A 26,551-nucleotide genomic window follows, 5' to 3' on the forward strand; every position below is an offset into this window, starting at 1 on the left:
ATCTTAACACGATTAATAAACCAACTTGCTTACCGATCTATGCAAATTCAAATTTAAAAAGGTTCATATTCAATGAAAATGTCGATTGAATCGGATCGGGATTCCGATTCAAAGAAAATTTTGCATTGTATTTGTTTCTCTTTATCTTTTTGGGTGATTTATGGTGGTGAATCTATAGAAAAAGAGCTATAGATATGCTTAAGTTTCATTGAAAATCTTAGTACCTACTTTTGCTTAATAAGGTAAAACAACAACAACGTCCACAGCAAATGAAATTATCTTGTCCCTTTTAGCCGCACTCTTTAGTCTAATGTCGTAGGGATCTTGTCCACCATAATTTACACAATACTGCACCTTCGGTAGAGATTGATCCTCATGCTACTACTACGTCAACGTCTGTAGTTCACAAAGAGTGCAACAAATGAATGTTTTGGACTAAAGGCGTTGTATTAAGTAAACTATAGGGACCAAACATGTAATTTACTCATAATATTATACTTCACCGTCTGTCTTTGTAGTTCCCTTTTCACAAAGCCAGTTGAAGCTTGTCTTCTTCCGACCTTTTTCTTCCCAACTTTTTTCATATAATACTTCACCAAACCTCTTCAAATCCTTAGAGGTGAAGCAACCGGAAAGATCCAACCTTTTTCAAACATTATATATGGGTCTTTGATTCATTGTATCCACTGTTATCCACACATTATCATGGATAATTTCACTCACAACAAAAAGGAAGAAGCATTCAACGATTCATCCATGTGCAACCCCATGAGTAGAACCTTATCAGACTACGATATCGGGGAGTTATTAAAGCAATCCATGGCTGCTGATGCTGATCACCGAGGCGATCCTTTCTCCGCCGTTGACGACGTCGTATTCGGTAATGACTACGATTGTAAGAGTTATGCCGCCGATGGTTGTTCCCCCGATCTCGCTGTTCACTACAGAAATCTGGTTTAGTTTTTTACTCAATCTGTCTCTATTACACAGTCACATACACAGCATTTTTGAATATTTTATTCGATTGTCGACATGTAGGCCCCAAATTAGAGCCACCCTCTTGTTCATTTGTTCTTTACATCATTATTATAATTACTCAGTACTTGGTTTCTGTACGTATGTTATTGTGGTTGGTGTAGCGACTGAGGGCAATGGAGCTCCTATTTTGATCCGTTTTCCATTAAAGAATTAGCATCAAACACTAGATAGAACTCGATAAAAAGAAAGCTTCATGAAGGTTAAAAGATCGAATCTTTTTTTTTTACCACAATAATAAACATCATTAGATCCATATTGGGTATAGTTTTTTACCGTTTTCTTGATTTTCTTCCATAAATTACAAGATTTGGTTTTTGAATTTGTTCATTTGTGTGATATTTGTTAAATCTGAAATGAAATCAGAGATCCATAGCTATGTTTAGGCAAATGAACTATCAATTGTGGTAAATGAAAAGTTCTTTTGTAAATTTTGTTGTTACTTGTTCGGTTTTTGGTTTCATTAATAGGTGTGAGATTGATCATTGATAGTATTGTACATCTGTTCAAAATCTAAAATTAGAATCAAGAAAAGTGAAAGATCGATTTATTTTTTTCTCATTTGTTCATAACTTCATTTAATCTCTAGTGTCTAAGGAGCTGAGAATCCATAAATGAGGTCCTTTTGTAAAAATATAGGACTCAATAAGCCGATTTAATCTATTAAGTCATTCTTTCTTGCATTAAGTTAAAAAAACACTTTTTTGCTTTACTTTTTGGATTACAGGATATTGTAAATAGATTTTCAAGTCATGGTGGAATAACAGGGAGTCCTCTTTGGTCAAGAAATCTCACTTCAAAGAATTCTAGTATCACAATGACTATGGATTCCCAATCTTCAATCTGTGGTAAATATTTATTTTGTCATTTAAGTTTCACACACCAAAGTTATATGTGTGTGTGTGATAAAATCATAAATGATGTTAATAAATATCTGAGAAAATGATGACACAGTTGGGGAAATGAAAGAAAAAAAGAAACTAACAAAATAATATTTCCATTTATTCATCAAAAGAAACGTTACCCTTTTGAAGTTGGTATACTATATTAGCTTACTCAAGGGCAAATGTGTAAATTTGTCAGTTGAAAGTCCAACTTCAGCTACAAAACCAAAAAATGTGATTGGGGCAACAAGTGATGATGAACAATCAGATGATGATGATACAGAGATTGAAGCAGGTCAATGTGAACAGAGTAATGATCAAATGGATGTTAAACGGTTTAAGAGGTAAGAGGTTTACATTGAGGGCAAAATGGTAAAAAATTTTGACTTTCTCTATTAAGTCATTCTTTTTTCTATTAAGTGTTGTATGTTAGTTTATAAATTGAGATTATCTTTTTGGACTTAATGTGAGTGAATGACCTTTTTACCCTTCTAATGATCTAGTTTTCAAATGTCAATTGGAGTACAAGGCTTTCACACACATTTTTTCAAAAGCTACAGATTTTCAACAACAAATATACTAAATGAATATTGTAGGCATAAATTGAACTTATAAATCAGTGTTTATTTGATATATAACTAATGAGACAAATATTAATTAAACTTTCTATGATTTCAGAATGGTTTCAAACAGAGAATCTGCAAGGCGTTCAAGAAAAAGAAAGCAAGATCATTTAACAGAACTTGAGCAACAAGTATGCAATTTTTATTTATTATTTTTTTTAACAAGATTGAAAAATTATCAAACCCTTTTATAAAAGTTGCAAGATTTAAAAAGTTGTGTGTGTGTGTGTGTGTGTTTAAGGTGGAACAACTGCGTGGAGAATACACAACTTTGTTCAAGCAACTCACAAGTGCAAGTCAACAATTCAAAGATGCTTCAACCAACAATCGAGTGCTCAAGGCAGATGTGGAAGCATTGAGAGCTAAGGTAAAAAAAAGAATTTCTTTTCTTATTTTGAGAACATTTTTATTTTTATTATATAATAAGGTTTATATTCATATGTATTAGGAATATAGCAATATACTTTACTATTTTTACCAATATAGGCAATGTACTATTTTTATAGTATTTGTTAACCATAAATAAGAACATTATTTATTTATTTACAACTAATAGAAATGTAGTTAAAATTTATTACCATAGTAGCAACATTGTTTTATATCATAATAGCAATATAGAGTCGATCTCATAAAAGACCTTATATTTTGTGTTATTTCTGAAAAAAAAAAAAAAAAAAAAAAAAAAAAAACATCAACTTTGTCTTTTTTTCGAAAAAAAACCCTCAAACTTGTAACTGTTCCCGAAAAAACCCTCAACTTTTTTAGTTTTTTTCTTTCTGAAAAAACCCTCGCATTTTACAAGTTTTTCGGAAAGGGTTAATCTTTAAAAAAAATCTTATATTTTGTGTTTTTTGTGGATTAAACCTCAAATTTTTTTTGCCTGAAAAAGACCTTGTATTTTTTCATTTTCTCCGAAAAAACCCTCCACTTTGTATTCTTCTAGCACTTTATCAAAAAAATTTCCCAAAATAATGTGACTTTTCTGCATAAAACCCTAAGAACCTCTCATTCAACAAACTTAACAAATATGTTTTCATTTACCACTAATCCATAAATAAAACTTAAGTTACACAAATTTTTTCACCGATTTTTTCAAACTAGTGTTTACTAAAACTGCATGATGCTCTTCAAACAGGTGAAGCTAGCTGAAGATATGGTAGCTAGGGGTTCATTAACATCAAGTCTTAGTCACCTTATTCAGAATCATCTAACAACTCCTCAACTCTTCAACAATCAAAACATGTCAAGAATGGGAAATGTGTCACCAACCATAACCGTTCGTGGGGATGACCACCCTGGACTACCCTTGCCAGGTCAGCATGTGATGGTGGGCCATGCGGACATTTTCAAGAATGGTATAAGCAGTGATGCTGGAAGCTGTGTGTCTGATATATGGCCTTAGGAATTTGTCTAATTGCATCACTTGAACATAAAATAAAAAAGGGTTTGTGACTTTTGTAACCCTCTTCGAGTTCGAGTTCTTTGTAGTTTTGGTTTATGTAAGACTTGTATTATTTGAATATGTGACAGATGACTTTGAAGTAGTATAGTTTGGTAGTATTTTTGTATTATGATGTGATTGTGGATGGATAATGTTTTTAACATAGTTTGGACTAATTTTGTTAATAAGTTGGTAATAAAGAAATCGAACTTGCTCTAACATGTGAAGACTTCCGATTCATGCTCCGATCTAGAAGTTGCCGGAGGTGTGCCTTTCTTTCAAAAAAAAAATTCAATCGATAACACAATAATCGAAGGCCAGTTGAAGCAAATCTAAGAGACAAAAGCGTATGACAGCATCAGAAAAATCGATTGATTAGAAGCAATAACTTGTCGTTTAAAAATATACAAGTCAACACACCTTTCTTCCCGTTAGAGTATACTTTGAGAAAATTTTTAGTTGCTCAAGGACGCAACCTTTCTTCCCGTTAGAGTATACTTTGAGAAAATTTTTAGTTGCTCAAGGACGCAACATGAAGAATTTTAGTTTATCATCTTCAATCAACATGGGTTAAATTATCAAGTCTCATTGTTCAAATTACATTTTTTTGAATGCTCGTGAGGTGTTTTGATAAAATGTCTAAACGAGGTTTGCAAGTGCTGCAACCATTTTATGACTCAAGAAGATGTAGACTTTCTTCCTAGTGTTAGTTTTCATTATGAACTCCAACCTCTTGTTGGAGTGTTATATTTTACTTTGTGTTCTTATTTCAAGCCTCACATTATGGCTTTAATTAGCTTTGTTTGTGTGCTCATGGCATTTTCTCATACATTTACGAGTGGAACTTGGTTGGGTCCTTTCGGGGTTTCATTGTTGCCCGAACGGTGAAGTAGGAAGTAATGGAATTTCTCGTATGATTTCTCATCTCAAGAGCTTACACCTTCCTACGGATAAGCTTAGAGCTATGTTGCAAGAGGCTATTTCTTTAGACCATGAATTATTTATGTCAGTGGTGGCAACAATTAAATCCAAAACTTATTTTTCTCCTTCTTCCTCTATTGGTATATTTCAAGGTTCTAAATGGCGTGAGGCATGACGTGGTGGCAAGGCAAGCCTCAAGCTTAACGAACCATGTCGAGCCATGAAGTTTTCCAAGGCGTGATGTAAGACTGCGATTTTGTATAAATTTATAATTATATTACCACATAAATATAAATTTTTATTAAATATAACTATTTTTAGAAGTGTTATATCAATAACTAATAACAAAAAGTTAACAAAAAACACAATAGTTGTATCTCCAATTAGAAAAGATATAACAAAGACCAGAAAAACGTGTCTCAAACGAAAAACCACGCGCCATAACACGCCATATCACACATTGTCACGCGTCACACCTAACAACAACGTTATGAGGCTTTTCGTAGCGACGAAGTCACACCTCACGCCTTGACGCGCGCCGTGGCATGCCTTTTTCATCAACACTCATCTTCAAATGCAACCAAACCTTTTCATTAAACATTAGTTCTATGCTTTCATCCTTGATACTCGATCAAACCAGAACATTATAATTCGAGTTGATGACGTATATGGCCTTTAAGGTCTACAAACTTTGATATGCAACAATTATAATTTTAATTTTTGCAATAAGGGATTTAACTTGCGGTTTGGTTCCGGTAGGGGGTGATGTTTCTTGGGATGATTTTTGTTGATTGGTTTAATGGAAGGAAGTTAAAGCATCATCTAATAAATAAAGGTGAACACCTCTTTATGGAGCTTCGATGAATTTATAATTTTCTGAACCGTAACAACATTATTTTTCATCCAAAATCTTTTCTTTTTATTTTAAACACTTTTAACCAGAATATGTTTGCGGAAGTCTTTTTTGAATTTTATAAAAACATCACCAATATTACCTTATTACCAAAAAAAACCTTCATCAAAATTAAAGTTCATAAAACCAACCAAAAACAAGTTCTCAAAACCGTAAGGAAATGAACACTCAACGATATGTACAAAGTGGTATCATCTCTAAAATATACTAATGTTACTACCCAAAAAGACCCCATCCTCACCAAACGATCGGACTATGCTATATGTACCATTACAAGGCAAACAACAAGCAAAGAAACAACTGTTAATATATGCTAAGTGAGTTAATCATAAGTATAGTGTTATGGAACGCACATATCCCAAATGGGTCAAACAAAGCATGATATAAACATGCATTCAAACACTCACATAACATGACATCAGATACATCTTATAATCATCATAATAATGCTCAATTGTTGTTCTTCTTTATAGCCTTTACTTTTAGTTACTCTTCGTTATTCATTTTTGTGTCTAGCTATTACTTCATACACTGCTATAATATTAAGATAATATTAATCTTCTTTTACATCATTTACAATTACTCTCCTTTTAATCACCTTTTTAATTGTTATTATCATACTTCCTATTTATGGGTCTATATATTCATCAGTAACCCTAAGGTAGGTATCATGTTCGCTACTAATGTGACGGACACGACCTATTGCACTAAGTGAGGCATGACTCTCACCCGTAACATTGTTCCCGCATGTTGCTACTATGTTGTTGCATATACTAGTACATGCATTGTCTTTAAGGATTGGTACAATCGGTGTCAATTCCATCATGTTACACCTCCTAAATTCCACATTGTATTTGCGCGGACGTTCCATCAATCGTTAACACCACTCCAGTTCTGGAAACCATGGACCATGCCCCGACTGGTTGTCTAGAAGAACCATTTGGCATCAGTGTTGGATTAAGTTCTTGCTGTATATGCATCTTTCAACCCACTAGACCATCATATAATCCGGATAGGGTACGCATCTATATCTAGGTTGCTACCCTTTACCCCACTAATGTATTCCCTTTCTAATTAATTTTTTATTAATTCATCTTTTAAGGAATTACACATTTGACCTCCCTAAGTAATCATTCATATGTATTAACATCTTTTACTAACATATTACTTAATAAGTTCTTCTTATGTAAACATGCAAACTATTAATTACAAGTTATAACATTTACATAATAACCAATTCTTATGCACACATAATCTTTATGGATTATCACCTCACTAGCATGCTTTGTCCTAAATCATCACATAAAAATATTTTCAAGAAATCATGGCATGAACACATCACATAAAAGCAACACTAGGCACTCTTTCTATCATATACCTAACACACACCTCACATAAAAAATTAGAATCTATCATATATGCATCATAAGTTCTCATATACATAAGGAAGCATAATAACTAATAGTATATCACACAGAATAGGGGAACATGCAACCTAAACAACTTAGGTTCATTCCAGTCCATCAAAGATATGAAATTCTCCAACAAAGTACTTAAATTGCACAAAGATTAACTCACCTTTGTCCAAATGCGCCCTTTTCACACTTGAATTCTTGTAATAGTTGAGGTATCAAACTTTCCTAATACAACGCAAATAAATTGATTTCTTTAAGTCTTCAAGATTAAAAATAGAAATCCTATACCCCAAACATGAAAATTATTTGCTAGACCAAATTCTCAGAGTTTGACCTCAGATAATAGCATGTTCAAGGCCACTTTAGCACCACCAAAACCTGTATAAATTAATTTTTTTTTAGATATTCTAGTAGCTTAGACTCCTATGTTTTCAAGCAGTACTCATACAGGTCTATACGGTTTTTCTGAAATTTCTATGAATTTTACAAAATTGCATATTAATGCATCTAATTTCTGACCAGTCAGTGAAAATGATAATTTTCACCTTGGTTAGGGACAACATAAGGTCTTGGGAAAACTGAGGGGGAAACTAGACTCAAAATTTAAACTTTGAGAATTTACAGATTCTAAATATGACTCCCGGTGATTTTTCTAGATTTTTTACAAAACAGTGGCAGAATAGGCGTTTTCCTACAATTCCTAACTTTGAGTTTTAAGGGTTAATTGACAACTTAACCCATTAAGTCATAACCAAAAACGAATATAAAACTGAAAATTGAGTTCTTAGCAGTAGCAACATGTCAAGGAGTCAAAACGGATAATTTCAATCTGAAACCATGACTCAAAGTACATTTCTTTTAAAGGAAAAACAAAGTACATTTCTTAAAGATAAAACACCATTAAGCTGCATATAACGACCTTTAGGGATTGTTTTGAAGACCTTTTGGATGGTTCAAAAGATGGTATTTTATAGGAAAATACTCACTAGAATTGATATAGAAATCAACATGAGTTTTAGCAACAACAAAGAAGTTAATGATTCTAAAACTTTGGGCGATTCTTGGACTTGATGAATAACACCTTAGAGGGTGTTCATAATAAGATTTTGATAGAAATAAACCATCAAAATACACCCAACAAAGCTACAGTTTAATCATATGAACATGCAAAGATTTAAAGGAGAATGAAGACATGATCAATTGTGCCATTAGGTGTCTAAGCCCATAACTATATTTGATATGTACTTGATTTGATTTGTAGCGTCGTCCTTTCAGGTTGCCTTCACTCATGCAACTTCACAGGATGACTAGTGGAGAGAGAGTTGAATTTATTATTTGGAATAATAAATTAGTGGTTAAAGTTATTTTATTAATATATTACAAGTTTAATATATTATTTAGAAAACATATTATTGATTAGTAATTAATCATAAATTAATCTAGAATTAATCTTGGGATTAAAGGAACCGATTAATAAAGTCAGGGGTTGTTTTGCAAATCATTGATAGTTGTGAAAATGGGCTCTTGTACCATTTGGATAGTAGTGGACAAAATTCTATAGGGAGGCCCTATAGATTTTGTCCAAGGGATTCTAATGGGATGTCCATGAGTTGCTTTGGCCCTAAGCAAGGAAATTAGGGTTTCTACTTGAAAACCCTAATACCACAGGTATACAAGGAGTCTTCTCCTTGGATTTTCGGCCAACACTTATGCATAAGAGAATCTTAGCCGATTTTCCACCTCTCTCCTCTCATTCTTTGCATTGGGTGTTTGTGACTCCATTAGAGGTGAAACACTTAGGGCACTAAGCTTTCAAGAGTCAAGGTGGTCCTTGTTATTGCTAGATAGCAATTGAGGTAATCTTCTAACCCTAACTAAGCTTAATTTTCGAAAATAATATAGCCTCCTAGAGTTTCTTGTTTTATGTTCAATACTTACATGTCCAATAGACAAAACATAGATCCTAAAAAATTAGGGTTGCATGATCACATAGGAATGTAGATATGCTCATAACCCAATAGTGGTATTAGAGCCTATGAATTTTTTTTCTATTGTATTTGATGCAATTGGTTGAATTTGAAAAAATTCGGGTTTATGGAAACTAAATCCTTGGCCTTTCAAATTTTTGCAAATTAGGGTTTTATAATCATAGTTTGTCGATTTTATGGTTAGGGTTTTAACCCTTTCCTTTGGCCTCAAGTTTAGAAAATTAAGGGTTTCCTAACCCTTAGAATTATCGAAAATAAGGCAAGGGATGAAACCCTTTCCTTCCACCCCAAGTCTAGTGATTTTTGGATATTTAGGATAAGGATAGGGTTCATATTTTTAGGAATTATCTTGTTAATTGTTTAACTAAGATAATTTTATCCCTCCCATTTTTGAAGGTTAGGGGGTTGGGATTAGATTAAATTATCTTGAATAATTTAATGGATAATCCTTAATTGATTTAATTAATAGATAATTATTAAATCAATTATTTTATTTTACTTTTTAAATTTAATTTAAATAGTTTAATTTTCAAAATTTAAAATCGAAATTAATACCCTAGCATTTTTGAATAGTTTAAAAATACACCCTCATGGATTTAATTAATTAATTAATTAAGAGTTTTAATTAAAAGACTATTAATAAGTCCATAGATAGGTTTAAGTTTAATAAAATTAAAAGATTAATTTATTAAAAGATTAAACCACTTAGTATTTTAAATGTATAAAATACATCATTATACTCTATAAGATTAAACGTTTAATTTATATGTATACGGACAGTCACTCTTACCATTAGTAGGCCTCATTCACGAAGCTGGTCTATAAGGGGTGTTTAAGGAAGTGGCATGTAAAATGACTGCCATTGGATATCTATTCTTACCCACCGCACCCTTGACTAGTGGAGGGTCGTTAATCGAATAGGTCGGATAGGAAACTAAATTCTCATTAAAAGTATAATGAATTATAAAGTAACTAAACCTTTTATAAATTCCTAATCTTAGTTACTTTATGAAAATGTGAATTTGATGCTAACCTATGAAATTGCACATTGCACCTTATTGGTCGTTAGCGGAGCGTGTGTGGTTAACCGACACACTAATTTGGGACTAATGAAGGATGGCAATGGGTAGCTCATAAATTATCATTGATCAATGGAGCGTGTGTGGTTAACCGACACATTGGTTAGATGATAAACGTCATCGAGAGTACTAAGCTAATTTGCATGGTTATTCACACCTTATTTGTGATCCTCGGTATCCTAATCACAAACTTGAAGGGTATAATCGAGATTAAACATGCAATTAAATAGTTCAATGAATCTCAAAAGATCTACGAATTTCATTTAAAACCTAATCCGTTTAAAATTTCGTTTTCATGGTGGAATTGGTAAATCGTCATTTACATACCTTCAAATAATATACAATTGGATTATGGCATCCCACTTCCGAATTATGAATTATTGTGTTGGGTCCTAGCCTTAATATTTCATTTGGGTAATATACTAAGGATTGTATCAACTAACTTGAATTTCTCCCTTTTGTAGATGTCTAGTTCTGACAACTATGGTTTTCCACAATCCTTTAGATAAAGCTTTCCTTTTGAAGATGATATTCCACATGTCAAACAGGGTGAAAGATCAATCCCTTCTTCGTACATTGGTGGAACTGGAAATCATTCTTCTCTTCCTCCACCTCCTCCTGTGGTTCTCCCTGACCCACGTTTTCGTCGACTTGAAAAGTTCAATGTCACTCAAGCCCTATTGGCATGCAAGCATCGAGATGGAAGTCATGTGTGTGCACACATTCTAAAGATGAAGATGCATATTGATAGACTGAGAATGTTGGGTGTCGTTTTCCCAAGAAATTTGGTTGTTGACTTGGTTCTTCAATCACTTCCTAAGTCATATGCTCAGTTCATTAAGGACTATTATATGATAGACCATGACGTGACCCTTATTGATCTGACATATTTGCTAATTGTTGCTGAATCAGCAATGATTTGGCACACTGGTAAAGCAAATTGATCGGAAGATCCACTTCCCAAATTTCCATGGATGTAGGTGATGACAACGATGATAGTCTAGAAATGATTTCTTCTCCTAAAGGAGAGAAATTGGCCTAGGTTGAAAAGCTTGACCGTAAGTGAAAAGCTAACTCTAAGATAATTCCACATGTCACTCCTAAAGTGTCCATTTGTTTCTACTGCCAAATGAAGGGGCATTGGAAGCGAAGCTGCCCTGAATACCTGAGTGATCTAAGAGATGGTAAAGTCAAATTGCATGGCTCTACTTGAGGTACATTCACTATCTAACTCTATTAAGTTCCTATTTCTAGATTCTTAATACATGGTGTGATAAGATTGCATTTTGATGTTTTGCAGAATCTATGAGAAAGAAGGAAGCTTAAAGGAAAAGTAAGCTAAGTCTGATCATGAAGAAGTGGATTTCGGTCGCATGGTTCGATGATCATATTTTTGAGCTGCTGTTTAGGAGTTATGATATATTACTTAGGAATATTTAGTAACATAGTTTTCTTATGTATTTACATTGTAAGGACAAGTTTTCCGCACATTATTAATAAAATTATTTTATTTATTTTACATTTCCTTGCAATGACATTTGTGAAAATTGGTGTTTATATTTCTATTGTTATCAATGTTGAAAATTGATTTGATTCTTGGTTATATCGTTTGTGGTAGTGTCGTAATTTGCCAAATGAGGAAGGATTCTCATCACCCAAGTTTCAATTAGACAGAAACTTGGAATCACATGATGTGAATTGTGTGATGCATGAGAATCTTGATCCTTGGGAAATTGGGACTGATTCCTTATTCACATATGTATGTGAGTCAAGTGAAAGACTAAAGGATTTTGTAAACATTGATGTGCACAATTCGGATCCACCATAAAGGACAGCAAGTCTACTCATCATGATTTACTGATAGTTCAGTAAATATGGTTATGCTTACAAGTTTAAGTGTAATTCTAATACATTAAAAGGTTTCAATGTATAGTAGAACAAATAAGAAGAATCAAATTCGGCAGAAAGATAAACATTTCTCCAATCCGAAAGGAAATGAGAGTATTTTAGTATCATGTTTTATGATCATCGTAATGATTATGTAACCATGTCACAATTGATCCTCTAGTACACCTTAGTACGTTTACATGACTAAGAATAGGTATCAGGAATTGTTGAAATGGTTAAATCAAAAGGATAAATCATACTTCATTCCAAAATCAAGTTTTAGAGTCATACTCTAATTACTCCATGTTATACCTTGACTAACATGTTCTAAGTAGGTTTATTACACCTCATGAAAAGTAGAGTAGAAATGTTTCTTACTCTTGCACATTTGAAATTGGTAGTTGTGATGTTTTGGCTAAAACAAAGACCAACTAAGATCAATTAGATGATGTGTTTCTTGATAAGAACTTACACTAACTCTTGAATATTTGTTTGTCAAGGAATGTTCCTTGACAGAGAATCTTATATGTCAAGAGGTCAGTGGGAGTCTTAATGGTCTTCAAGAGTGTAACATCCGGATTCCCAGGTATAATAATTTATTCCTTTATTTTTGGAAGTTGTGAGGAGACTCGGCGAGTTGGTGTTCAAACTCGCCAAGTATGGTCTCGGATTCGTATCTGGGTTCACAGCCGGACTCGGCGAGTTCATGAATGGACTCGGCGAGTTCATGAGTGGACTCGGCGAGTCCACGCTGTTTAAATGAAACATAGAGTTAGGGTTTTCTAACCCCTTTAGAGGATGGATATGTGGAGCAATTGGTCCCTTCTCGAGTCTATGCTTTGGATCTGGACCCAAAGAGGTCCAGAGACCTTAACCCTTGGAGCTTTATGAGTCATTTTGGGAGCCATGAGCTTGGGATGTCATTTTTGGGGGCTAAATCACCATGTTAGACGATTTAGATGATATATGAGTGTCAAGGTATGAACTTTACGTAATTATCATGCTTGGGAAGGCCAAATCTATGAATTTAAGGAACAGATCTGACCTCAGGAGGTCTATGGAGTTTGTGCATGGCATGAACTCGCCGAGTCCAAAGATCAGACTCGGCGAGTAGGATGAGGGTTTCCTGTAAATCACTCAGTGAGTAAACTTGCCGAGTTGGGGAAATAAATCGGTGAGTTAGGGAGAGTTAGGGGACTGGAGTTCAAGGCGGAACACGGCGAGTTGTTCTTGAGACTCGGCGAGTTGAGTCGGGGTGGCCCCGCAATTCATGCCAGGTGTGACTCGTCGAGTAAGGGGAAGGACTCGACGTGCCAAGAGGGACTAAGAGAGTCAGTAGACACGTGTAGACTCGCCGAGTCGCCCAAGTGCACTCGACGAGTCGGGTCAAAGTTGACCGTTGACTTTTGTTGACTTTTAGGGTTTGGTCAACAGTGAGGCCTTTAAGCCAAGGGAGGGGTAAAATGGTCTTTTACCCTTCTGAGGGTGTTAAGAAAGGTTTGAGTATAGTTATATTTATGAGAGTATTTACTTTATGTGATTAGGCGGAGGCTAGATCACATTTCTACCGAGTCAAAGACTTACCGAGACACCTAAGGTGAGTCTTCTCACTATACGTTACCTAGAGTGGTATTATGTGTTGACCAGAGGGTCTTATGTGTTATGTATGAGATTATGTGGTATGTGATATATGTATGTTGTATGATGTTATAGACCGGACCGGAGGGTCCAACGAGCTATGACCGGACCAGATGGTCCAACGACCTACGGGACTGGAGGGTCCCGCTGAGACACATCGACCGGAGGGTCGTATTATAGCCTCGAGTGGCGTATGTGTTGTATGTGGTATTTTGGGGAACTTATTAAGAATTTATGCTTACAGTTGTTGTGTTATGTGTTTCAGGTACTTGCAAGGACCGTGGGAAGGCGCCGACGTGACTCGTACACACTAGAGAGAGAGTTTGATTTTATGATCTTGGGATATGTTATGTTTCAAAAACTAATATTGGAAATATTTGAGAATGTTTTTATATGAACTTGGTTGATGAAAAATGAAAATTTTGTTTTGAAATTTACGTTGTTACAAATAGTTTCAAGAACTAATCAAGAACAAACCTTTTAGTTATCACTAGCACACAATCTAAGGTTAATGACCTATCATGTTGACATATTCTTGTTTCTGTGCATATTCAAGTTATGTTGACTAGGCATGTGAGTCCTATGAGTTCTCATTTGAATGCATAAGGCAGAGCACCTTGATCAGTGATAGTACATTAATTAGTGTAGATGAGTTGCTCAATAACTTGGAAGCAAGGTAGGCCCATGTGCTATTAGATGATAAGAAATTAAGATTAAGCAAGTTCAGTCCATATGAATTTGAATTTGTCATAAACCTTGTCTTATGATAGTGGTTGGAAATGACAAATTAACATGGATAGGAACACATACACCATAAAATCTAAGTGGTAAGAGGTTTCTCTCTACTTGATGAAAATGATTGTGTGGAAACAATTTCACTAGTAGATTTTAAAGGATTGATTAATATCATTAGGGTAAGTAGTTGTGATAATTGCTTTCTCAAATTCAAGTATGATTATAGTATCCCTTTTCATAGTTCGAATTGTGAGAAATGACAAATAGTTTGAACAATCGGGATTTATTGCAATAAGTTCTGAAAAGGTATAAATACATACATAAGCTATCTATTGAAAGGAGTATGAGCTTGAGAAGTCTAGAGAAAGACTTATCGAAGCACCCACGTATTAGAAATCTGAACTTTGGTAAGAAAGTCAATAAGTATTTATTTCTAGAAGTCCAGTTGATTTCTGAGTACATGTCAAAGCTAGTGGGATCATAATTGTTATATTGGTAAGAACATAATTACTATGCTAGTGGGAGCATGATTATTATGTTAAGTGTTGCAAGTTAGAAATGCTATTTATAGGAAACAAAGTTCTAAAATTTCAAAGTTGGATAATTTGGAAGTTGTTTCGATATAGTAAGTCGTAAGGGAGAGGGAATTAATACATCATTTCAAATCTAAAACTTTAGATTGAAATTTTAATAGAACTTAGTCATGAACGTATATGAATATCATGTTGAAATGTTTCAACATAGGAAATTCAGTATATATAAACATTATAGCAAGAGATTGGTCTAGTATCATGCCTTTATGTAAGACATTATGAATCATATCCTATATGCTTCGGCTATAGGATTGATTGTATATGCTATAATATTCACACGCTCTGATTTTCCAAATGCCTATGGCATTAAGAAGGAAAAAGGACCTGAACCGGATATGACTAAAATTATTAAACAAATATCAAGGACAATCTAAGGTTTACCAAAGATTGGTTGCTTGGGACAGTTGAAAGTATAGTAATGGATGGACCATATTGATATAATTCTGAATAGATGTGATTCTATTTAGAATGGATAGTCATATGGCAATTATGGAAATGTTTCCATAATGGGAGTTGGATATTAAGAATATATGTGTAAGTTAGAAACTTGTAAGCAAGAAGGATGTTCAAGGAATGTACCTTGAATGTGAAACTTCATCTCCATGGAATTGTTCTATAACAAATCTCCACTGGAATGTTTTGTAATATCATTGGCAAAGTCTCTGTGACTTTCGTGCCTTAACATTACAAATGGAACATTGCATGTAAGTTTAGATCTAGCAAGATTCTAGTAGTGGCAAGAATTTGGTATTCTTACACTTGTTATAAGGATTTGGAATTGTAAAATGAGCATCATCAGAAATGTGTTCAATTAATCTATTTCATAAAGAAAGGACCATAGATAAACATAGTGTGCATGCTTAGAGCATGGGATGACTATTGTTTTAATTCAATTATTGAGTTGATTGATCGAAACATTATACAATGAGTAAGGTCTAATTAATATGGTGATTAAATAATAAGTGTTTTATTTATATTCAAAAGTTTGAGACCATATTGGATTAGGTTATTCTTGTGTTTCACTTCGCATGTTTTACTTCCCGAATAATAAGATTATTCAAAAATACACAGTTGATCATACTTTGGAAGTAATTAATGAGGTAAGACTGTCATGAATCCGATTGTAGATTGTCTAAGTGCTTAGACATAGCAAAATTTTACAAGCAGTGTTCTTGAGTACTCCTGGAATAAGAATTTGAGTATTGGATTAAAACCACGCTCATCTGAATCACTTAATGGATTTTATCACGAGTGATTGTGAGATGATAATATCTTATATTCTTGAAATGGAGACATATAGTTGTTGTTTACAAGTCGGTTGTGCATTGATAATACGTAAACGCATCAGTAACTTGATGTTATAAAACATATTGTTGTGTGTGATTTGATGAGTAAATTGTACAAGCATACGAGTCGAAGTTTATCCGTTCTGTTTACCCTAAATGGGATAAAAGCGATATCTGTGGGCCCCTGATGATTTAGTGATGACACCATAAGCGTTTAGCCAAGCTTGGACTAAGTTGATGTGCTCAGTTGTAGTCTGAGTCAGTCATCATATATCGGAAGTCATGAAAAAAATCTTGGACAGAGAGAATGATTATAATCCATGTCTCATGTCCATACAATATCTTTTAGAACGAAGGAATATTTGATCAGTTATCTAAAGGACACATTACTGATAAGATCAGAGTTCAACAATGGCTTTTGAAAGCTACGATTTCTAGTCAAAATCTTATGTCATACTTGCAATAATAGTTAGTAGACTTATCCAAGTGGGAGACTATTGGATTAGATGTCTAAGACCATAAATATATTTGGTATGTACTTGATTTGATTTGTAGCATGGTCCTTTTTGGTTGCCATCACTCATGCAACTTGACAGGATGACCAGTAGAGAGAGAGAGTTGAATTTATTGTTTGGAATAATAAATTAGTGGTTAAAATGATTTTATTAATATATTACAAGTTTAATATATTTTTAGAAATCATATTATTGATTAGTAATTAATCAGAAATAAATCTAGAATTAATTTTGGGATTAAAGGAATTGGTTAATAAAGCGATGGCCTGTTTTGCAAATCATTGATAGTTGTGAAACTAGGCTCTTGGACCCTTTGAATAGTAGTGGACAAAGTTCTATAGGGAGGCCCTATAGATTTTGTCCAAGGGCTTCTAATGGGGTGTCCACGAGTTACTTTGGCCCTAAGAAAGGAAATTAGGGATTCCACTTGAAAACCTTAATACCATAAGTATATAAGGAGTCTTCTCCTTGGATTTTCGGCCAACACTTGTGCATAAGAGAAACCTAGCAAAATTTTCACCTTTCTCCTCTCATTCTATGCATTGGGTGTTTGTGACTCCATTAGAGGTGCAACACTTAGGGCACTATGCTTTCAAGAGTCAAGGTGGTTCTTGTTATTGCTACATAACAAGTGAGGTAATCTTCTCACCCTAACTAAGTTTAATTTTTCGAAAATAATATAGCCTCCTAGGGTTTTTTTTTGTTCAATACTTGCATGTCCAATAGAGAAAACATAGGTCCTAAAAATGAGGGTTGCATAATCACATAGGAATGTAGATATGCTCATAACCCAACATCATTAACACCAAAAAGGAAGAAATTGACAATGATATCAACCAATTCTCACCAATTGGTGAGTCGATTTCATAAGAAGGAGATATATTGCTTACCAAGAATGATTTCCAGCCCCTTCCTTCCTCACCTTTGGTTCATTCCTGCTTGCTCCCCCCTTACGTTCTTTTTTTTTTCTTCCATAGCAATAGATTGCTGGTTCACACTCAAGATCCGATTGGATTTTTTTATTACCTTCGTGCGTCGACTTATGAGAATCAAACATTCATTTTAATGAAACTTTGGCCCCTAAATTCCTATTAAACCTATTAATGGATTATATTTAACCTGTTTTTCACAAACATCAATTAATTGGATTTTATTCCTCTTAATTATAATACTATCTTGATTTACTTTACTCCATTTTAATACTCTTAGAATCAAAATAGCTTTACAAAAGTTAATTCTCTACCAACAAAAAGCTAACGACGTTAATAGAAGGATTTTCACGTCATTACAATTCCTCCCTTCTTACAATGATTTTGTCCTCAGAATCAGATACCGATACCTACAATTTAGGGTAACGAACCTTCATGTCTTATTGAACCACCTAGGTTACTTCTGACCTGCACCCGTCCTCCCATTGGAATTTAATGATCTTCGCTCGTTTCATCCCTCGATGCTTGGTCTCCCTCTAACCAAGATATCTGTAATGCCCCTAATTTCAAGGAAAATTTTTCATTTTTATACGAATGCGCGTGTGTACCGTCAAAACTTGCCCTTCTCATGAATCAATGAAGTACATGAAAACATTTATTATCAACTGGATAAGCATGAAAGTTAGTGAGTTCCAGAAAATACCATACATCACCATACATATATCGGGCCATGTCCAATAAGCATATAAATGAGCCCCGCCTAATGAGCATAAAAGTGGGCCCCACCCAAACTAGATAATAGGCCCTGCTCAATATACATAATGGGCCCTGCCTAATATACATGATGGGCCCCACCCGACATACGTAATCATATTACACATATAGAGACTACACTTTTAGGCTCTACTACTATAGGCGCAGAGAGCCTACACTTTCTACTCTACCAACTTTGAGTACACTAACATTGAGCATTGAGGAACTACACTATCAGCTCTATTCTACTAGCTCTTATAACCTAAAAAACATGGATATGTAATATAATAAACAATATATAAAGGTAACTTACCTGGACAATTACTCAAATGATTGACAACTATTTGGTGATTCTATTGGCGATCCAACTAGCAGGTAACACACCTTTAATACTATAACTTATTAATCTCTATGAAAATCTAGTAATGAAAGCTACATCGTTCACTAATTCTAATGAGTACTGAGATTAACACACACACACACACACACACACACACATATATATATATATATATATATATATATATATATATATATATATATATATATATATATATATATATATATATATATATATATATATATATATATATATATATATAAGAAGGGCACCCCTTAGGAACAGTAAAGTTCCTAAGGTTTTGGCAAAAGTGGTCCCCTGTTTAACTGTGTGGGTACAATTCCGTCTCCTTTGTTTTTGATTTTTGTAGGGGGTCATTTTATGCCATTATGTATATTCTTTATGGACACGTGTTCTTTTGAATTTGTTATTATTTGTGGGTTTTTCGTTCATGTTCATCTTCATCATCTTCCACGTGTTTACATTCTCTTCTTTCTCCTAGTATATTCCTCGATTTTTACTTCATTATTCTCTCTTTCACAGATTTGCCATAGTAGTTTACCTTTTCCTCCCTCGTCGTCCATGATATCCAATCAGATGATGCACCGACTCCTTCCACCACCTTCTACTGCTTTCATCTATCTTTGTCTTTTGGCCGAAAAATCAAACGAACTTCTGTTTTCTTCACCGCCCCTCTCTCTCTCTCTCTCTCTCTCTCTCTCTCTCTCTCCCCCTCTCTCTATGCGTGTGCTTGTCTTTTATTCAGAATTTAGCACCGCCAACTTCAAGGCTTCAAAATTTCTTCTCCGATCATCTCACAACCATGTACTTAACCCGACTGTTCATTTATCACATGTGTTCCTCCCTACTTCTACTGCCTCTCACCATTTTTTCTCTACCAATCACACATTACCACACCCTCCATCTACTATGTTCTTTTAGTCAATCCTCAAACCTTCAAAATTCTTTCTCCGATCAACTCACAACCATCACCACCACCTCAAATGACTTCTTTTCACCACCTCCATCTTTCAGAGCCATAGTATTCAGTGGTGGCTCTGTATTCACGGAAACCGTCTTCATCTGGATCCTTCTTTTCTATCTTTGATTTCGTTTTTAACCATAACATGAAACCTCAATGGACCAAAGGCATAATGAAATCGAAGAGGGAACTGTTGACTGATGAAGTGTAACACCTAAAATCCAGAAGGCCAATTAAGGAAAGAAAAACCCCAAATCAAGAGGTCTACTCGTCGAGTCCAGGGGGATAACTCGACAAGTAGGAGCGAGTTTTGGGACGCAGGTGGAGCGACTCGGCGAGTTGGCCTGGGTTTGGGAAGCCATAAATCCGGGTCTTTGTACCATATTTAAGCATCTTATTCTCCTCCCATCAGCCTCATTTCCAGCCTCCAGGTCCCAGACCCTAATCCACGAAACCATAATGCTTGTGAGCCATTTTTAAGAGTAGCTGATGTGTTTGGAGCTTGTGATAAAGAGAGGAAGTTTAGAGATTCTGAAGGAAGCTAGTAGATCCAGAAACAACTTCTCATCCTCTTCATCTTTCTGGCAAGCAAGTCTCAACCTTGCTTAATAGCTTGATATATCTCGTCATTTTCACTTTATGAGGGTTTTTGATCCAAGTATCTTAGCATGTAATGAATGGACGTCCCAATGGATTATATTTTTAGATCTGGAACCATTAAGGATTGTTATGGAATAAAGGTGCAAACTTTATGCCATAGGAGTCCCCATGCAAGCAATAGAGTGTTCTTTTAGCCTCTTTAGCTCAAAAGGCCATACATGGAGAGAAAAAGGCAGGAGCTTTGCATGTTTATAAGATAGCCCAAAAGACTGAGGGACTCGACGAGTCCAGGGAGGAACTCCATGAGTCGAGGTGGGTTGTCCCGATCCTGTTATGGTAGAACTTGATGAGTAAGGGGAATGACTCGACGAGTTGATGCGATAGCTCATGACCTTAAGTAGCCAGGGAACTCGGCGAGTCAGAGGTTGACTCGACGAGTTGGTTCGCGAATTCCAAATTCTGAGTTTTATAACCCGACGAGTTGATAGGCCAACTGGGAGACTTGAGTCATCTAGGATCGTTGACTTTGACCATTGACTTTGACTTTGACCAAGGTTGACCTAATTTGACTTTTGGGAGTATGTTGGTCTGGCATTGATAGCTCGGGGAGCCGAAGGATCAGCAGTTTAGGGAATTGCCAGTTAGCAATCAGAGGTTTATCTGCGAGGTTTCAGTAGTGTGAGGTGAGTCTCCTCACTGCTTGTATGGGTTGAAGGCACCAATGTCGGTCCATTTGTTTGATGCATGGTAGGAAGACCCGGGGGTTAGCCCTAGGCATTGTGTATGAAAGACCAGGAGGCGGCTCGTGGCATACTTTATGTTATTATGTATGGTAGGAAGAACCAGGGGTTAGCCCTAGGCATTATGTATGAAAGACCAGGAGGTGGCTCCTGAGACACTGTATGCTAATTGGCTAAGTAGAGTAGTATGTATGCTAGTTGTCTTTGTGATGCTTGCATGGAAGACCAGGAGGTGGCTCGTGGCACTTGTATATGAGACGGAGGGGGTGGCCCCTGACTTGGCATGAAAGACCACATGGTGGACCATGTTATAATGGCAAGACTATATGTGGCACATAGCACCTTATTTGGTTATGATATATGTAGGGGTCATGGTTATGTATGGCATGTATGGATCAGTTGATATCTATGGTATGTGGTATCTGCGGAACTCGTTAAGCTTCGTGCTTACGGTTTTCAGTTTTTGTTTTAGGTACTTTGTTTTCAAAGGAAAGGGAGTAAGCCATTGCAGTGAATCACACTATGTTTTCTACACATGAGATCTTTGGGATTATACTCTGATATTGTTTTATGCTGACATGTTTTGATTATTTATACTTTGGTTTTGACATGAGATGTTATTATGGAATGTTACTATACTAATTGGTTTTATAATAACTTAATTAAAAATGAAAGTTTTGGTCTTGAATTTTGGGATCTTACAAGAAGATGAGAAAGAGGATGAAGGTAGCAATTATGAGTGCAGGTATTTTTTTTTTGAATTTCAATTTTGGGTTATCTGTAATCTATTAAAATATGATATTAGAGTTTCATTAGTATCTGGATTAAGATTGAAAGTTTTATACTTAATTTTTGTCCATTGATTGGTTTTTGGTGAAGAACAAATACATTTTTCATTCTTAACCAAATGAAAGCAATCCTCCATATGTTGTTCATCGTACGATGCTGATTTCTTTCCTTTTTTACCCCTCATGATGTATGTAATTCTTGATTAAACTTTAACATATGTCCAATCTTTTTCATGGTTTAAAACGATGACTGTTGTTTTTTGTGTTTTTTTAATTTTACAGAGGGTGTTGCGGATTTTTATGTGTTACACATTTGACTGCTTAGTTGCCTGGTGCAAAAATTCCTATGGTCCCCTGGTCTTTGGGCTGCAAAAACTCAGGGATGCTGTCATATTGTAATGAAATTCATAGCCAGTACCTGTGGGCTTGGAGGTATCCGAGCACATACAACTAAGAATCATGGATTTAACTTCACCCAGTCAAGTATAATTATAGTTGTTGTTGATTTCATATTTCACATATTTTTTCTTTGTATCATTTGGTTGCAGGTTTAATGAAGATTTTAACACTTCAAACTTCTGTTTGTAAGTTTTTTTCCAGAATATTCATTTGAGCTTTTCATATACAACTGTTCTATATTTCTAAATTTTGTTCTCTAATAGCAAATAACCTTTCAATAAACCCAGACAACAAAGCTTACTTCAAATCACGATTTTGAGGGGTACCAGCCACTTGGTCAGGTGTGTGGAATCTGTTTATCTCTAGGTATTTATACAAAATTCCATGATCAATTAGTTTATGTAACACATGAATGACATGTGCCCCGAAGGCACCATAACCATAAAGAGAATAAAAAAAGATAATGTTTTGATAACAAGTTCTGCTAAAAGATATGGGAGCAAACAACATAAAATCATCTCCATGCCTACAACTCTAGAACCCTCTCTAAATGAGCAGATGTTGTTCTTGATAACGAAAATGGTCATCAGGTGAGCAAGGACAAAAATGGTAAAAAAAGAAAGTAACCTAGATTTTTTTGAAGCTCATGTCTAAATAACTTTCTTTTTTTTGACTTAAATCTTGAAATTTGAAGATTATATTTATCTTTTTTTTTTTTTTTTTTTTTTATAATTACATATGATTTCGGCATAAACGACGACCGAAAGTAATTGGGTTCATAAATTGACATCAATGTCTATATTATTTTTCTTATTTAGTTAAATCTTGCAATTTTAAAGATACAATTCACATCATTGTGACAAAATAAAGGGGTAATGAGAAGTTGAAAGAAACAAAAACAAAAATCGATAATTTTCCATCAATTTGACAAAATAAAGTGGTGCATATGTTTTTTTTTAACTCCATGTCTAAATGCTTTTTCTCTTTAATTTTACTATTCTTCTCCCATGATTAAAAAGTGATACACCACTTTATTAGTTTCATTATTAGATACTTACATATGGTTTTCATCATCAATGAATAAAAAAGCCTTCATTTCATAACTTGCCATCAATATGAAAAATTAAGGAGGCAATTAGAATAACCCTACCATGTTCTTGATTGATGACTTTTTCTCTTTAATTTTACTATTCTTCTCCTAAGATTAAAAACAAAATGGAAAGTAAGTATTTTCATGTTCTTAATTTATTGAATCCAATTTGGTTCATTCTTTTTGCTCATATAGCATGCAATAGCTTATGTGGAAGGAGGAAAAAAAAATACTATGGAGCAAAAGAACAACAAATGTTAGGGAACTAAAAATGCAGCAATTAATTGAATTCGGTTTCTCAGAACTTTGGATTTTAGGTGGCTCTTTTGGTGAAGATGTTTATAGTATTATCGCACGATTCCAAGTATAAAAAAATAAATAATGTTAATAATTCTTGACTTTCAATGTTGTATTAAATATCTAAATTTATCAATTTCATGGATATGCAGCAATGCAAAACAGATGAAAGGTTGAAACACAATGGATTATTTGTCTGGCAGTTTACATAGAAGATATTTTTGTACCGTGCAACTAAGGGAAAACTGGTAAGAACATGATATATATGAAAATCTTTACATATTTCAAAAGTGGATGAAGTAATGGAAACTCTTTATGCAAACTGGGAGAGACAGAAGACAAACCAAGAGAAGAAAGATATTTTGCATTGTACTAACCAAATTTAGCAGTGTACTTTTGATTCTTTTAGAACATGAAAATATCAAAGATTGTATTCCCTATTTCTTATCGCAGTCTTTTGATACCACTTCAAATTAACAGACACCAAATTTCGACTTGATTATGTATGAAAGAAAAAAAAAAGAAACAGAAGATGCAATATTTTAATACATAGTTGACTTTGTATTTTTCTTTTTTTTGTGGCTAATAACTGATTTTCAAATTCTACAATGTTCGCATTATATAATCACTTATAGTACTGATATTAGAAAAGTTGGGTCATTTCAATTTACAGAATTTAAAATATTGCATTTTTGAGGGACCAATTATTTTGCTTTTATCTGGGGCCTAACATATGTATCAACTCTTTTTGCGTAAATTATATGATAGCAGGTCGCCCAATGAATACTTCAAAAGTTTCGAAGTGTCAATCGGGACATGGTTCTTCACTGACAAGGATGAAATGGTAAATATGTCTTGCTCATTTTTGTTTTAATAGTAAGTATTGTTCTATGTTTTTTAAATAAATTCATATTAAGATTGAATATATTTTGGGACTTGAATCATAACTATGTCGAAATATGATGTTTTCATATTTCACATGAGTCATGGCTACGAGTGTATCTTATACTTTAACGGCCTGGAGTTTTCTTACTAGTTGTTATTGCAACACACTTAGGACACTAGGCCTTCCTGCTGGGAGAGAGGTATATGCCACGAAACTGCAACATTAGGTGTATGTATTTTCCAAGATTTTGGGGCTGGTGTTTCAGTATTTGGATTATGTTCGTAATGGAAGTATAGGTAATAATATAAACCAGGTTCATAAATTAAAGTCAACCACGAGGACCATTTTTGTAGTTTCCCTTTAGATTTGTTTTTGAGTAAGCTACAAATTTGGTACCTCTGCGTTACTCAAAATTTCAAATTTGCTCTAATTTTTTAAATGTTTCTAAAGTTAAGGTTTTGTGAAAGTGGATAGTGGCATATATGAAGTCATTTTGTTCACTTCTCTTGTCAAAGATTCTAAATGGTTTCGGTTTAGAACTTTATGTTTGTATATTGGTGGACTCTTACAGGAAAAAAAAAAGGAAGCTCCGAGAAAGCTTGCATATGTTTTTATTTGAGTACCTGGAGATTGATTACAAACTTTATTCTAATCATATGATACAGGGATATTTTAGTCAGTTGCATAGTTGGGAGACATTCAATCTGTATATTGTTAAATTTCACACTCGGATCATAAATAGTATGGACTGTAATTTGAAATTTATCATCAGGAGTTGTTATGTGATTTTTGAGTAAAGGGTGTTTTGGTCAAACCTAAAAAATACCCAGTAGAATAGATGGATAATATATTGCATATAGCAAGCATCGACAACATAAACATTTCTTAATCTAATAAACATCCAAAATGATTGATCAATAATCCCTTATTTTCTATACAGTTAACAAATTCATACCTCGCAAAGTGGGGTTCCTCATCCAGTTTCTATTAAATAAGGATCAGTCATGCGGGACAATTGGGAGGCATGACCATTTTCGACATATAGCCTTTCTGAAATCCAACAACCAAGCCAACATGACAATTCTAAACCGTAAGTAGATCAATCAGTATTATAACTGAAATTACTGATAAATCTTATTTATAAATTAATAAAAACAACTATCAATATAAATATAAGTTACCCTGCAAGAAATATAATTATAACTTAACTTACAAAGATTTTCCTGAAAAAAGTCCAAAAATTGCATTAGCAGAACTTCGACTTGATAACTCCTAATATCCGTTCTTAGATACTCGAAGAATTTTCCAAAATACCCTAAATGCTAGAAATTTTTGACAAATGGAAGGGAAGTTCTTGAGAGAGTGTCTGCAGAAGTGTGGGGAATTGAATGAGGGCTGAAAAAGATTTATAGGCAAATTTTTGCATAGACGCGCCGTGCCCCAACCAGAAGCGTGTCATGACTTGGACTCGTCGGCCCCTTTTCTCATGACACATGGCATGATCAGACTGGATCGACGTGGACCCCTTCTAGAAGCGCACGTCGTGCCTCTCGAACATGACATCGACAGGGAATTTTCAAAAATTCATATCTTTTTCATATGAACTCCGATTTTAACGTTCTTTATATCCATGCGTAGCTCTCGACGAGATCTACTAGTTTCATATAGATTTCATCAGCTAATTCTCAATTTATTTTTATAATTATATTTTAAATGTGCTTGGAATGCTAAATCCGTGTAAAAGTCATAACTCTTTCATACAACATCCATTCTCTATTGTCTTTATATCGACAT

The 26,551-nt window shown here is 34.4% G+C and overlaps 1 protein-coding gene across 2 annotated transcripts; it reads left to right on the top strand.

Moving 5' to 3' along the window:
* The first annotated feature begins 524 nt into the window (after window positions 1–524).
* On the top strand, window positions 525–4,089 carry LOC111890455 (basic leucine zipper 9). Of its 2 annotated transcripts, none has more exons than XM_023886574.3 (6): window positions 525–954; window positions 1,763–1,883; window positions 2,119–2,263; window positions 2,598–2,673; window positions 2,784–2,909; window positions 3,678–4,089. In XM_023886574.3, exons 1-6 carry the CDS (start codon window positions 706–708, stop codon window positions 3,942–3,944), a joined length of 984 nt encoding a protein of 327 aa, XP_023742342.1. In that variant the 5' UTR covers window positions 525–705; the 3' UTR covers window positions 3,945–4,089. The 2 variants fall into 2 exon arrangements, with proteins under 2 accessions (XP_023742342.1, XP_042758534.1); XM_042902600.2 differs by lacking the exon at window positions 525–954 and adding an exon at window positions 985–1,237.
* Window positions 4,090–26,551: the final 22,462 nt, after the last annotated feature.

Source organism: Lactuca sativa, chromosome 5 (genome assembly GCF_002870075.4).
Source record: "Lactuca sativa cultivar Salinas chromosome 5, Lsat_Salinas_v11, whole genome shotgun sequence".
Taxonomy (NCBI): Eukaryota; Viridiplantae; Streptophyta; class Magnoliopsida; order Asterales; family Asteraceae; genus Lactuca; species Lactuca sativa.

What these genes read in the sequence shown, in the direction of transcription:
- LOC111890455 (XM_023886574.3), top strand. Translation starts at nt 706, where the DNA reads ATGGATAATTTCACTCACAACAAAAAGGAAGAAGCATTCAACGATTCA. An exon ending in CTGTTCACTACAGAAATCTG is followed by an intron (nt 955 to 1,762) that starts GTTTAGTTTTTT and finishes TTTGGATTACAG; the next exon opens with GATATTGTAAATAGATTTTC. An exon ending in TAACAGAACTTGAGCAACAA is followed by an intron (nt 2,674 to 2,783) that starts GTATGCAATTTT and finishes TGTGTGTTTAAG; the next exon opens with GTGGAACAACTGCGTGGAGA.